Raw genomic sequence first — 15775 nt, forward strand, 5'->3', positions numbered from 1 at the left:
TTTTGTTTTGTAGAAAACATGGAAACACCAAAGACGCTTTAATATGTTGTGCGTTTTAATTGACCGTTGACGACCGCACAGAGTAGCATTATAACAGAACTTTCAAACGTATCTAGTATGATAAAACAGCGCTGCTTTACCCCACATACGCACGACCAGAAGGAGCGGAAGCGCTAAAGTGTGGCATAATAAAAGCTCCGCTGCTTTCGAGTCATGTGTCGCGCTCATTCAGCTGCCTCGTTTCGCTTCAACGGCTTTCAGCCTCACCTTGCTTCATTCTACTACGTTAATAAATCATTAGCTCATCCATGAACATGATTTCTGCCCGAGTCCCGTCGGATTGCATCGGCTGTGGGGATGAAGACGACAACTCCCATGATTCCACACTCAGTCACAGCGTCATCTAACTACGCCTTTGTTTCTTTGTTTGTTTTGAATACGCGCCCTCTAGTGGCGAAAACTTACATATTGTGCCTTTAATATTAAAATGGAAAACATGTTAAATTGTACACACATTTTACATTTGTTTTTACTGTACTTTATCAAATAAATCCAGCCTTAGTGAGTATAAAAGACTTCTGTCAAAACCATTTAAAATATCTTACAGACCCCAAACCTTTTACGTAAAACTTTGTGATTATTTTTTTGTCATATAAACATCCAAAAAGTGAGTGAGTCAAACGTTTGAATTCTGAATCAGACTACACTGATCATGCTGTATGTTTGTTACCAACAAAATCAACAACAACAACAAAAAAAAAAACATTGTCTATTTACTTTTTTATTATTACTACTATTATTTTGCTGTACCCTTTTAAGTACAAAACTTCACACAATATACTTGTTTTTTTCTCATGGTGCTTTATATTTAGCACCGTCACCACTATCTATTTGAATCTTTAATCTATGAACACTACTACTTCTATTTAACAGAATGCTCTAAAATTTAATTCTTAAAGGGATGGTTTACCCAAAAATAAAAATTCTCAATTTAATCAGCCACTGACCTAAATATTATGGGGGGAAAAATACTATGGTAGTCAATGGCTACCATCAACTGTTTGGTTACCCACATTCTTCAAAATATCTTCTTTTGTGTTAACAAAATAAAGAAACACATGAAGGTTTGTAACAACTTCAGGGTGAGTAAATGAACAAGAGAGTGAACAATCCCTTTAAAAACTAAATGTGGCAGTAGCCTCGACTTTATCACAGGGCACTGTGCTGAATGTGGGAACTCACCCGGAGTCTCCAAGGATGATCACCTTCAGAAGAACTTTCTTCCTTGATGTCATAGTGTCACAGCTGGGGAGGAGAAAGCACAGAGCATGAAGCCAAGATTTCAACAGCATAGCTCATATGAATAAAAAGGAAGTGAAAGCCAAAACTGGTTGTACTCAATCGGGCCTATTTCAAGAAAATGCGGACAGGACAGGAGCCTTGTAGTATGTAGTAAGCAAACTGCTAATTTATAATATATACATTTTTGGTCATACCGCCCAGCACTAGGTTAAACAAATACATTTTGCTTGGTTGAAACAGCAACTACGCTAATTATGTCTCTATTTGTTTCTCTGTTTCTGTCTGGATCCAAAACACCTGAGAAGATATGATGCCAACCCCTCAGAGGACCTCAGATGATGCCAACCCTGAAACAACATACAGAACTACCAAATTTTGCTATAAGTTTGATTGCATCATATAATAATTGCTGTTAATAGTGTTCATCGTCTGTTTGATTACGTCTTTAATTGATTTTTCCGTACATTTCTGCCATATGTACATTAACTGACAGTCACCACTGTAATTTGTAGCGTGAAAAGCACTATACAAATAAACTTTAATTTAATTGAATTGATATAAATACATCCAATATCATCCGATATGGTACCAATATATTATCAATTCTTAATGGTAACATCAGAAATACAAAATATAAGTGTCATAAATTGCAGACTATCACTACTAAAATGTATAATTATACACAACAAAGGTTGGGTGTACTGATATATGTTACTAAATAGTATGACATAATAATTTAAACCATGGCATAGTTTGATAAGGTTGGATGTTTCTTTTCAGCATTTATCTCAAAAATGTGAATGTTATCGGCTTCAAAGACATCACAGGGGCTGAGCATATCAAGACCACCTCTAACTCAAGCATTGTGTTTTCACTTGAACTTCAAAGGTCACAAATGTAACAGTTGAAAGACAATAAGGCGATATACCATATAAAATGGTACTGCAATACTAAACTACTAATGATAAAAGTTAATTCGACTTTCTTGATCTAAATCAGTCTCCAGACTTATACAAGAGCAAACAATAGTTTCAAACTGGCGACAGAATCCGGATGCAAAAATTCAGATGGAAAAAAAATATCAATGCTTAGGAGTTTCCTGCTGCTATATCAGGAGTCATACTGAGAGGATATAGTGTGCTGTTTCAGTGTTTAGAAATCAGCTTTAACATGAAACTCTCTGCAAAACCACTGACATGCTATGATCATAGGTTCAAGTGGTTTTAAATCAGGCCATTTGAAACTTAGAGGCTAAAATCAGGTGGATAAAATCAAATGTGGAGTGGATTATGTAATTAGTCCTTCATTTTGCAGTGACAAACAGCATCCAACTGCAGGGTTGGGCATGTGCACAAATGTCTATTAGGATACATTTTGAAACTCTGAACATCAGAGGAACAGTGGGACAGTTTTTAGCATGACATGAATCAAGGCTTTCCATGTCATGTCAGTTTCGTTAGTTGAACAATCGTTAAGTTGTTAAACAACAGTACAATCCACTGAACGCACTGTAATTATATTTCTAACAGCCTTGTTTTCATTACTGTCAAAAATTAAATATAGCGCTACTGTGACTAAGTTCTATGGTGTGTGTCCAAAAACCAGCAGATTTTGTTAGCTTTAATCAATGTAAGGCATCATTTTTCCATTTAAAATGCAGAATAATTGAGAGAAACAACCCTTTTATGAAATTTCCCACTCAAACCTTGCAAAATGCTTCTTTCTACACCAAAATTAGCATGAATATCAAAAGCCAACAGACATTACTTATTACTATGCTGATCCCACATGAAAGCTTAGCCTATGTTCACTGACAAATACTTTCTGGCTCCTGATAAGCAAAGCATAATGAAATGACCCTCAGGAATGAAACAACTGCTTGATTTCCTTTTAAAATGCTTTGTATTAAGTTACTACAAACGCCAGCAGAGCTCTGAACAATAAATGTAGTGTAGTAACTAGCAAATACTAAAAAGTTAAGGTGAAAACCCCTCATCATGGTCGAGTAGAATCCACAAGTGGACTGAAGAGCTCCTCCACACAAACATCATGACTTAAAGTCACCAACATGGAACACTTGCTGTCCTTAAAAGACATTATTTCAGTAATTCTGTAATACTACACAACCATTAAGAAGAAAAGCAAAAAAGTATTATGCAAAAATAAATGTTTTAAATAATAGTAGTAGGCCTATGCAGTATTTTCACACGTTTTTTTCACATAGACCTTAGTCAGGGTAGCGCCATATTTACTTTTTGACAGGAGTGAAAACGAGGCTGTGAGGGATAGAAGTACAGTGTGTTCAATGGATTGAACTGTTGTTTAACAACCTACTGACTGTTAAGCTGATGAAATGTCTTTCTTGGGGGAAAAAAAAACCTTCAGTGGACAGAAAGTCCATAGAACAGTTTTGAAAGTTGTTATGGTCTATTGCATGTTTAATTAAGCAAGTAGAAATTACAAAAGATGCCATTCCATTTTTTGTAAACCAAGCAGCTTTCTGTTGGTCAACCCCTCGCGAAATCTGAGTGTGAAAATCTTGCAGCCTCACGTGAAATTCCTGGATTCCTATAGAAAACTGAAAGGTTGGTACAGTAAATGTGGCCGCAGCTTTATCTTGTAGTGTAAATACATTCTCGGACATCCATCATGTCGACATGACCCTGTAGTTCCTACAACAACTGCAAAAATTAATTAATCAAAAAACAACTTTAGAGCATTTTTCAGTGCGGTGAGGTTACATTTACCATTGTTTGGCTAAAATGCAGATTTCGCATGGGTTCAGCTGGTCATGCAAATTTGCCATAAAGACCAACTGAAGCTTCTTGGTTTGAAAGTGACTTCTGTGTGAGCTGTGCTTTATAAGGCCCTGGTGTATTATGCTATATTTATGCAGAAATATGCTCACATATTACATACTAGTTTGTATACAATTCTGAATTGTCTAGATAGGCAGCTCGCTAGATTTTGAGAGACAGCCCACGACTGCCAACAGTTTTACCACTCCATATTTAATCTGGAACCCATGACACTCGGTAAAGTCGGATCACATGGTAGCATGCATGAGAACAGCAGAATGCCATCCATTTCAACAAATAATCAAGTGCGTACTCATACTGACATACGCTTGTTTCTTATATATTGACGCTACTTGTGAACCATAAAGGCGTTTGGGTTATAGAGTAATGGAGGCTTTAGCCTAATAGTAGCTGGTTCTTTCTTTAAAATTGCTTGTTTTGCAATACTCCACAGCTGTTTCAGTGTGTGGTAAACATAAGCAGAAAGTGAATGTATTTGACGCGTTTGCTGGTTGTGCAATCATCTGGTTTCATATAAAAGCAAGACAGCGCTGTAAAAACCATATCTGATCGATTGTTATTATGTTAGTGCCATTGAATAAAATGTCGCCTTATGTATATTAGCTCAAGACAACGATCTGAGAAAAAGTGAGGCCTTTTAAATGAACTGCAAATGTAAAACGACACAATCCAGCGTGACTGTCAGGCCTGTCAGGTTAACTAGAAACACCTGATTATTCAGGGCCTGAAAACGGACAGATCAACATCACAGCGTGTAAAAATGACTGATTTTAACCAGAAAGAAAGCGCATACACAGAGAAATCAGGATTGAATCACCTCCGTGTCCTATAACTGCATCAAAAATTAGCTCGTTTGCTAACGTCAGTTAGCTTACATGTCAATCACACCATCTCTCTTCACAAATCCACGACCAGTCTCTGGATTGAACATGTACAAGCATACAAATTGATTTTATAACTCACCTGGTTTATAAAGCAGGAGATCTAGCGAATATCAGTCTGTATTAGTGCTGTGGTGTAGCCTGTGAGCTAAATTGCTACCGTGCCCTTACACAAGCCTGATGTTTATGAAGAAAACAAACAATAACTTCAGCCCCTGTCGCCAGCGGAGCACTGACTCGTTTAGGCTAGTGTATGAGTGAACTAATCCGGAATCGGGGATACCGATACGGGTGCTGTAACTGTTATTGCCCCAATGTTAAATGACGGGTCCTTTTTTTCTCTCTTTCTGTTTCTGGATCTGCTTTAACTTCCTCCAAAACAACCCTGCGATAGCAAGGATGTCTTCACGCACATAGACATAATAAATACCTAGACTCCTCATTGGCCGCTCGACCGCACGTCAACGTCGCCGCCATCTTGGTGCGGGCAACTCTCATATCAGGACAGGCGAAAACATACCTGACTCGTCGGCAGCTTGGGCATCTACAAACCGTCGCACAATAATAAAAACAGAAGTTGATGCTAACCCGCCAAAAAAATGGATTCCGCCAGCGTCCCTGTGCGACGCTGTATCGAACTGATCAAAGCGTACCAGAGCAAGTGTCCGGGTTCGATGTTTTACTCCGTCCGGCGAATAATGTTTCTCAGGGTGTTGTTGATTTATTTATTTATTTAGTAGTTTATTTTTTATTTGTCTAGACACATACTATTTTTATTGACCTCAAAATATTGACTACAAAAATATGGAAGCCAATTTCCAATTTCAAAAACGATGCTTTGGCAAATCACAAATATGACATAAAAAGTCGTAATTATGACATAAAAAAAAACGAATTGTCACAATTACTTTTTATGTCATAATTATAACTTATGCTATTATTGTGGCTGAAATGGGCTTCTCTAATCATGTGAAATTATTTGTAAATTAACAAATCATTGTTTGGCCAACAAATAGTGTAAATTTATAGCATTTAAAGTAGGCTACATGTCATTAATCCCAATAAAATGTGAAAATTTGCCCTACCAGACGTTATATAGATATAATGTTAATATGTGTATTTATTTAATATGTGCTGTATTTAGCTTATATGTATATGTATATGTATGTTTAGAGCTATCCCCATTCGTTGTAAACAAATAAGCTAAAATATTTTCGTAAAGTGTTTTTGTTTAGTGTAAAAAATATATACTAATTTGAACTGAAATAAAAATAAATCAATAATTATTTTAGACTAAGTCTTATTTAGTTGATACGGCACTATTGGACGTGAACACAAAATGTAAATTTTACTTCACTTCATCACAGTTAAAACCTATTGTACTGTATAAAAAATGTGATTGTTTAATTTTATATATTTTCTATAAACCAGTGTACTAGTCTATAAACTTGTTTGTCTTCGTGTAATTGGAAACTTTGATGGAATACTAGTTCCCCCTGCTGGACCTATTATGACGCCATACTGGCTTTTATTTTGTGCATTTAATGCTAAACCAAACCGTTCTAAATTCAAAACCAGAATCCAGTTCCTAGAGCAGGGAGATTCAAGTTTCTAAAAGCAGCCATTTACCTTTAAATAAATGAATAAATAAATAAATGTTCACAGTTAAATAGAGATGTAAGATAAGAAAATATTTAATTTAGAAAATAGTTTAAAAACAAAATAAAACACCTAACTTTGATAATATATTGATATTCCTCTGCAGTTCTGCTACTGTTGTCATCACGTGACGTCAGTGGAAGCACACGCCTTAAACATGGCGGCGCCCATGACGAGCGTGAGATAGTTGTTGCATAGAGTGCCAAAGATAAATCACCTGCTTAATGCCGCAGTCCTCACATACAATATGGACAGACGAGAGTTCACAGCCTCCCTTGTGGTAATGTGCATTTTATGTCTATTGCACGTGCTAAAAGCAGAAGCGTAGGCATCTTTCCTCATGACAATAACTCTGCTCTTGAAATAAATACAGTGTAATGTAATGGAGTAACAGTGTCTTTATGCTTATGTGTTAGTGTTCACTTTATTTGGAGGCTTTCTTGTTTCAGTCATCTCAGACTAGTCCCAGAGTGATTCTGATAATGAAAGTAATAAAGAAAATGAACGTCATTATAAAAATAATAAAAACTGTCTGCTTTGATCAGTAAATAAACCACACCCACATCTAGTTTATTATTATTATTCTTCCATTGCATTGTTTGTTTTAGTTTATTTTAGCCTTTAGTTCAGGGGTCATCAAACTCGGTCCTGGAGGGCCGGTGTCCTGCAGAGTTTTGCTCCAGTCTTAATCAAACACACCTGAACCAGCTATTCAAGGTCTTATACCTGAAACTTCCAGGCAGGTGTGTTGAGGCAAGATGGAGCTCTGCAGGACACAGCCCTCCAGGACCGAGTTTGGTGACCCCTGCTTTAGTTTATAGAGAGAGAGAGAGAGAGAAAAACATACTGTTCTTTTCTCTTGTTGTTTCTCAATTATTAATTAGTACTTAATTATAATAATAGTGACAATAATAATAACAACAACAGCAATAATAGTTATTATTTTTATTAATTATTAGTGATTTCTTAGTCCAGACAGTTGTTTTGCCTAATTTAGTTATTAATTACATTTTTTTTACCTTTAATGGTTTTAGAGAAATAAAAAAGTACTCTTCTTTCTCTTTGTTTCTGCAGCCTAATTATGAATTCTTTGGACTATATCGCTTAATAACAATAATAGTAATAATAATAATAGTACAGTCAGTAGTGCTTCATGTAATTGACAGCTTCCACTTGATCTGGATCAAAACAGGACCAACTTATCTTCAAACACGTTTTTAAAGTAGTAATAAATCAATCATAGAGTTTGCACTCTTTAGCATTGGAATGGAAGGATGTTTTTGTTTGCAGATCCATATGCACAGTATTGCATATTGATAGTCAGAAATGCTCTAAAACACAGTGGGTGAAAAATGGGGTTAATCGTAATGAATAATGAATTAGATAAAAAGTGGTTTTCTGTATCTCCGCTTTGTTTTAGTAACCATATTAAGCAGAACAACAAACATGACTCTTCTTCTCCTTAAAGCTTAAAGTGTCATTTGTGGTAAATTGTGGAATTATGTGGTAAAAATAATATGTGACCCTGGAGTACAAAACCAGTCTTAAGTCGCTGGGGTATATTTGTAGCAATAGCCAAAAATACATTGTATGGGTCAAAATTATTGATTTATAATGATGTATTAAAACAGTATCATTGCTCTCCGTCCCTTAGGCAGGCGGCTGTGCGGGAATGTGTGTAGATCTCACTCTCTTCCCTCTGGACACCATAAAGACTAGGTTACAGAGCCAGCAGGGCTTTTACAAGGCGGGAGGTTTCCGAGGGATCTATGCAGGGGTCCCGTCAGCTGCTATAGGCTCCTTTCCCAATGGTAAGTTTAGATATCTTATTAATAAACATGAAAAATGGCTGCATGTTTAAAAGTTTACTTTAAACTCTTTAGAAGATGAATATAACTGCATGCTGCAAAGATTTCGGATTATGATAATAAATAGCATATTTAAACCAGAATTACTGGAATCGCTAGCTCTCAGAATACACCCACAAATGAAATACATTTCGCATATATTAGAAAGTGGATGCAGTTTAAGTAGTTTGCCTCAAACAAAGTGTTTCTTCTTGATTCCAGCTGCTGTGTTTTTCGTCACCTATGAAAGCACTAAGTCGTTATTTACCGGCTATAGTGCTACAAACTTGGCCCCCATCACTCACATGCTGGCCGCTTCACTTGGAGAAATCGTAGGTTTCCTGTTATTCTTCTTCTTCTGTTTTGTCCTTGTATTTATCATCATTTATTTACCTATTGCTGTCCAAATTAACAGTATGTCTGTTTCAGAGACAAATATGCAGAAAGTGTAGAATGTTGTTTTTGTTGTTTTTTGCTCTGGGTTAGGAGACGGGCCACAGACGACCCTGTATTTTCCCACCAGCTGGCCAAATAGGATCTGTTTGTTGTCTATTGACATAGCTGTTTTTATAGAGAGGAGTCTTGCAGTTTTGTCAAGGGAGATTTAGGTTTTGGAGCTTTAAGAAGCACCTTCATTTCCTCCGCTAGTGAAACTGTATGCTCAAAGCAGTGCAGTCCAGCTCATGTCATAAAAACGATCCAACACAGGAGCAAAAAGTTTGCGGTTTAATTTTTCCTTAGTAGATACTCCACCTTAAAAATGTTTTAAAAGTTTGAAGTTTTACAAGTTTGAAACCACTTATGTTTTTGAATTATTTGTTGTGTCTCAGGGCAGCCCGCTTCTCTCCCTCTATTGGTTAGATCCGGTTTGCTTTATTCTTTCAAGACAGTAGTGTTTGGAACAGGCTTCATCGCTCAAAAAAACATGAGACTAACATAAGAGGGTTATTTATTTATTTATTTTAAAAAAAGAGAGTGTACAATGACTGGCATGAAATGTAAGTGTGCACTACCATTCGAATGTCTTTTTTTTTATTTCTAAAAGATCATGTGACACTGAAAACTGAAAATTCAGCTTTGCCAATTTTACAATAGTACATTTTTTTTACTGTATTTTTGATCAATAAATCAATAAATAAAAATCTTACCAGCCCCAAACATTTGAATGTTGGTGTACATACTTTTGTTCAGTTAAAAGATATCAAATAAAAGATAAAAGTTGTGAGCAAAAAAAAGTTTATTTCAAAAGCTTGAAGTGTGCTGAATTTTTTTGTCAAGCACCAATGTGGAGCTTTTTTTGTCCACGAACTTCATGCTTTAAAAAACATAAAAATGTCTTTTGGAATCAGTATGGAATGTGCACTCATTAGATTTTAGTCCTCTCAGCACTGTTTAACATATTTTAGCATATTTAAATCTATTCAGCAGAATTCAGCAGCAGATTTTCCTCAACCTTGGTGAAATACCACATGGGCCTACTAATACATCTCCGTCCCATTCATCTCAATATGCAATAGTAGTTTCCAATTTCAAGAGACAGAATACAGTGGGTACGGAAAGTATTCAGACCCCCTTCAATTTTTCACTCTTTGTTATATTGCAGCCATTTTAAATGTTGTAACTGCGTTAATCATTTCAGTTTGTTACCAATTAAATTAACTGGTTGTTATTCCATCTACTTCTTTATAGTGAAGAAGACTCTCTGGGTGAAAAGTGTCTTTTTGCTTGGAAAACTAGACAGACTATCATACCGTGCTAATTGCGACCATTAAACATAGCTCAAAAATAAGTTAAGTGAAAAGGTCAGCCTTCACCAATACCCAAGATATCTGAATATGAGGTGAATTTAAAGTCAGGTCTGTTGATAACCCTTTGCCTGGTGCAGCAGGATTTGCACACTTCAAAAGGGGGATTTTAACAGCAGAGCCCCAGCTGAATCCCAGTGTGTTGTGGGTACACGTTGCCCCATTCAAAGCCTGTAATCCTGAAGCTTAGCCATGAAAGTCTTCCCCTCAGGCCTTCTGGAGCAGAAGACAAAGTCATCTTACTTGCGTAACTCCTGCCATTATACAACTTCTCGCTAATAGGTTTCTCAACTGGAGATGATTAATGACTCATTAGTTTATAATTTGTTAGATTTTGAGTTTTCTGGCCCAATTTTGCATCAGTCCATTTTGTTTCTTGTTTGTGCCATAATCTCTTTGAGTATTTCCGATTACTTTGTACATTTCCCCATTACTTTTCCAGAATATTTGCAACTGCTATACTGTCATAGTTATCTGGTTGACCCTATAAGGTTAGCACTAGCACACTAATAAAACGCTATTTGGATCCAGGACTTTAAGCTCAGGGATTCAGGCTATGCCTTTGTAGCATTGGATATGCCCCGTAACAGCCTCTCATCTGCAACCAGCAAGATTTAAATTGTCTGGAAACTTTATCCTCACCTTATACACCTTCACCAGTCTCCCTTACTGTAAGTCCAGCCTGTCTCTGCACACAACTATATAAAAGGTTGCTTTAAAGATTGAATACAGCCAGTGAATTATTGAAAGTGTTCGGCAGCAGGGTCTTTACAAATAGCAAGACTGTAAGTTTAACAGCTTCAAAAACAGCAATGTTACGTCCTCGCTAATGAAAACATATCATGTAGCTTTTCAGTTGTGAGCTATTTTATCAAAAAAGTTAATTGTGAGGCAGTGCTGACAAGAAGTTTCTGTGTAGGTGTGTTTCCATCTGTGGGAAAAACATGGAAATTGTCATTTTTATCCTCTGGTTTGTCGTATTTGTTGGCTTGGTCAGTGGCTTTGTGGGTTTTGGTTTATTTGATGTTGTAGACTATAAGGACCTTTGATATAACTGAAATCATTAGTTTGAAGTGTTATGGAAATGTAATGCAGCCGACAGACCTGGAAGTACTTTATAGCTGTGCGTTTACTGGAAAATAATTGCACACTTTAGAATGTTCATCAACCAATCAGAATGCATTCAACAGCCTTGTGGTATAATATTGTGTAATAACAGCAATGGTGATTTCTGTCTCTTCTTTCTCAGTATCATTGTATATGTGTGTGTGCTATAAAGAATGCACTGGCTGATGGTGTTTATCAGAGCCAGAGTAGGCTGTTATCTAGCCATTATATCAGATTTATCTTCATTCCCATTTGTCCAACACACTCTCTGAAAGCTCATTTGTCAAGCTGATGGAGCACGTATCCTACATTTATAAACCTTGTCTCTCCCTATGGCTGTGGGGTGAAAACAGCTTGTAGCATGACTAGAAGAGGCCGACTGGCACCCCGCTAAGTTTGGCACAGCAAAAAAAATCCATGCATTGCCCACGAGAATACGATTGCCTATGATTTATTGCACAAATCAAGCCTGAGTGTTGTACTGTGGCATAACCTTCTCCCACCCTCTCTTCTTGTTCTCACCTGGCAGGTCTCTGAAATATAAAAAAAAAATAGGCAATTGAAGTGTTGGGTTAAAAATGTTATCTCTGCACATGCATTGGTATTATTAAAGGATGAGATGGGGACGTGTCAGGCAGATATTGGTCTGTGCAGATAGGTTTTGGAAAGGCAGCGCTCCATAAGGACCCGAGGGGCCTCTGTTGTTGTTGTTGTTTCTTCAAGCACCTGTAGGATGATCTGTGGAAGATTGTCCCAGAAGCCTTTTGTAATTCCAACTTCCTGAGACTGAGCTGGGAGCCGTGTGTTCTGAGTTCACGGACCGTTCGGAATGTTCCAGCTTTGTCTATTGATGTCTGGAGTCACAGCTGTGAGAGTGACCTTACCATGTACAAGTGGTTTATTTTATGCTTATAGAAATGTGTTTTGTTGGGATTTAAAAAGCAGCTTCAGGTTTGTGGGTAAAAAGGCAAAAATGTTACGTTATAAATATCTTTTTAACTTTTTAACTCACAGTAGCATTCAAGTTTTCTTTTTTTTTTTTTTTCTTGGAAAACATTAAGAACTCACCAAAGCTATTTGATCAAAAATACAGCAAATCAGTAATATTGAGAAATATTACTACAAATTAAAATATCTGTTTCCTATTTTAATATATTTTAAAATAGAATTTATTATTGTGATAGCAAAGCTACATTTTCAGCATCATTACTGCAGTCTTCAGTGTCACATGATCCTTCAGAAAGAGTTCTGATATGCAGATTTGATGCTCAAGAAACATTTCTTATTATTTTCAGTATTGAAAAGAGTTTGATATAGCTTAATATTTTGTGGAAACTGATCATTTATTCAGGTTACGAAGTTCAAAAGAACAGCATAAAAGATAAAACATATTTTGGAATTTTTTTTTAATCGTAGCATAACACTTCTGTTAATACTTTATTAAAACTATTCTTTATAAAAACTTGTACATATAATTTAAATCATTATAAAAGTATTCAAATTAATTATTAATGTCTTACAATGTGCATTCTAAAGTGTTATATCTTTTCTTTTTAACCACAGTTATAATAAATTTACATCTACTCTCAGTTACACTTTTGAAGCCTGTAAGGCATGATATAACATAAACAGCATAGCTATAAATAGCATGTAGATCTTGAGTTTTCATTCAGCAGCATTTAATGGCATAATCATAAATAGATAAGTAATGTATTATGTATTATAATGTAATTATAATTGTACAGTACAGAACCAACTGATTATATGGTGTTCTAAATTGTGAATTCATTATGCATGTTTATAGTGATTTTTATTAAACTTAAAATAAATGTTTGTAAATAATAGTAAGGAAACTAAATGTGACCCTGGAGTACAAAACCAGTCTTAAGTCGCTGGGGTATATTTGTAGCAATAGCCAAAAATACATTGTATGGGTCAAAATTATTGATTTTTCTTTTATGCCAAACATCTTTAGGATATTAAGTAAAGACCATGTTCCATGAAGATATTTTGTAAATTTCCTACTGTAAATATACATTTTTTATTAGTAATATGCATTGCTAAGAACTTAATTTGGACAACTTTAAAGGCGATTTTCTCAATATTTAGATTTTTTTGCATCCTCGGATTCCAGATTTTAAATAGTTGTACCTCGGCCAAATATCATCCTATCCTAACAAACCATACATCAATGGAAAGCATATTTATTCAGCTTTCATATGATGTATAAATCTCAATTTCGAAAAATTGACTCTTATGACTGGTTTTGTGGTCCAGGGTCACAAATATGTTTCAGTCTGTTGAGGCAAATCAAAACAACTGAATTGTGTTTTCATGTCTTGTTCAGTGTGCAGCAATCATTCGTCCCTCTGCAGGTGTGTAGAGTAGAGAACAGCACGAGGAAAGACAAACGGCTCTTAAAGGGTTAGTTCATCCAAAAATGAAAATTAGGCTGCGTTTTACTCACCCCCGAGGCATCCTAGGTGTATATGACTTTCTTATTTCAGACAAATCCAGTCCAAAGCTGACCTCATACGTCATTCCCCCGGAACTGCTTCTTCACCGACCTTCCTGTCGTGGTGAGTGCTGGCCTCTGGTCGCCGTGGAAATGAGTTTCTTCCTCAGGGATCCTGCATGCGCTTCAGCAGCACAGCGCGGGGATCAGAAGCAGCGGCTAATTAACTGCCTCCAAATGACTAGCAAATAAAGATAAACGTATCTCACAATAAACAGTATAACCATTACTCTTTAATTAGTAAACTAATTAGTAAAACTGCCTTTAAGTCATTGTCTTGATAATTGTGTGATACAGGTAACAGTTAGGCTACATCCATAAACACAGCAAAACTCTAAGGTTTTGACTTCCACTTATTTTAAAATGCCCTCAGCCTAGTTTTCCTCCTCACTGCTCTCTCTAAATTACCCAGAAATACACAGTGCCAGTAATTGATCTGATATAATCTCTCGCCAGTCCTCCATCAACTCCCCTGCGAGATGTGAAATTGATACGAATACGATACGAAATTGCTGCGGCACGCACTCACGCACACCAATTCAATTACTGCAAGAATTACTTGTCATATCCACTTCCCTCTCTATTTAGTGCCTTAAATTTGATCCTTTTGAGAATTACACGAGGAGACGTGATGTTTAGTGTTTCATAAATGTTAACCCAGCAAAAAGAGAATGTAATGAGCTTAGTAAAATGGGCCTTCTCAGTTTTGTGTAACACACCGATGGTCGTAGTTCCCGCGTTTCACCGCTGGATGGCAATCTTGCTACACGGTTTTGGCTTAAAAATATAAACCTTCCCCACTGACCTTACTTTTCTCAGTGGAAATAACAATTACTGATTCCCTCAGCTGGTTCTTCCACATTTGTGTCAGCCATACCGCAAAATCTTGCATGCTGTTCTGTAAGTCAAGTCAAGTCAAGTCACCTTTATTTATATAGCGCTTTTAACAATACAGATTGTGTCAAAGCAACTGAACAAGGAAGTAACCGTACATCCGTCTAGTTGCAAATTGTAATCCACGAGATTCGGTGTACTGTCTTTTGGTCCAATAAGTAATATCTCTGTCTTATCCGAATTTAATAGGAGAAAATTATTGTAAGCCAAGTGGCTTACACTTACTGTAAGCCAAGTGGCCATTCATTCGGCAACTGCAGTGTGCAAGAAGATGCTCTGCCGCCTGCCAAAGTCATACAGAGCGCAAACTACTGTAGCTTGTTCACACACACCAATAGGCTGTCAGCTAGGCTCACAGCAGACCCGACCTCTCTCATAGTAGCACCCCACGCCCGCTCTGTCATTCAGAAGAGATTACTTCTAGCACCACAGATCCAGTGTGAGCCTGGGGGTCTGGTGGGGGGCCCGGTAAACTCCCTGTGGTTGCGGAGATTGCTTTCCATCCTCGGTTCACCCTGGTATTTCCGTCCCCAGCATGGAGAGGATCAGAAGTAATGCACCACAAGTGTAGTTTTAGAGGGGGATGTGGCTGGCCATGAAGAATGAGCTTGAATAATGCCACACTTCAGCTATCAACATAACATGAGACTGCGTCTGCATTTCAGCTGTTGTGCTTGTGTGTGTGTGTGTGTGTGTGTGTATGTGAGAATGAGTGTTACTGTGACTTATTGTATGAGTTAGGCATTTTGTTAGTCATTTGTAATGGGTTTTTATTAATTCTGTTTACATGAACATTAAATAATGACCACGTACATGTAAAATTAAATGATGTTGTGTTGTATTCTAGTAATACAGTAGTCTCATTTACCAGATAATTACATTTTTTAAAGATTTTTTTTAAAGACATTTTCAGAAATCATATTCTTAATTACTATTTTTTCCTTTT

General features: G+C 36.6%; 1 protein-coding gene across 1 annotated transcript in view; it reads left to right on the forward strand.

The window, feature by feature from the left end:
• The first annotated feature begins 6812 nt into the window (after positions 1 to 6812).
• LOC107699790 (S-adenosylmethionine mitochondrial carrier protein) overlaps positions 6813 to 15775 on the forward strand; it is a 77173-nt gene continuing 68210 nt past the window's right edge. The window contains exons 1-3 of the mRNA XM_016501184.1: positions 6813 to 6941; positions 8316 to 8472; positions 8731 to 8840. Of these exons, the coding sequence (XP_016356670.1) occupies positions 6909 to 6941; positions 8316 to 8472; positions 8731 to 8840 (300 nt within the window). The 5' untranslated portion in view covers positions 6813 to 6908. The remainder of the gene's footprint in view (positions 6942 to 8315; positions 8473 to 8730; positions 8841 to 15775) is intronic.

The sequence above is a fragment of the Sinocyclocheilus anshuiensis genome, unplaced genomic scaffold (genome assembly GCF_001515605.1).
Source record: "Sinocyclocheilus anshuiensis isolate Anshui unplaced genomic scaffold, SAMN03320099.WGS_v1.1 scaffold951, whole genome shotgun sequence".
NCBI classification, from domain to species: Eukaryota; Metazoa; Chordata; class Actinopteri; order Cypriniformes; family Cyprinidae; genus Sinocyclocheilus; species Sinocyclocheilus anshuiensis.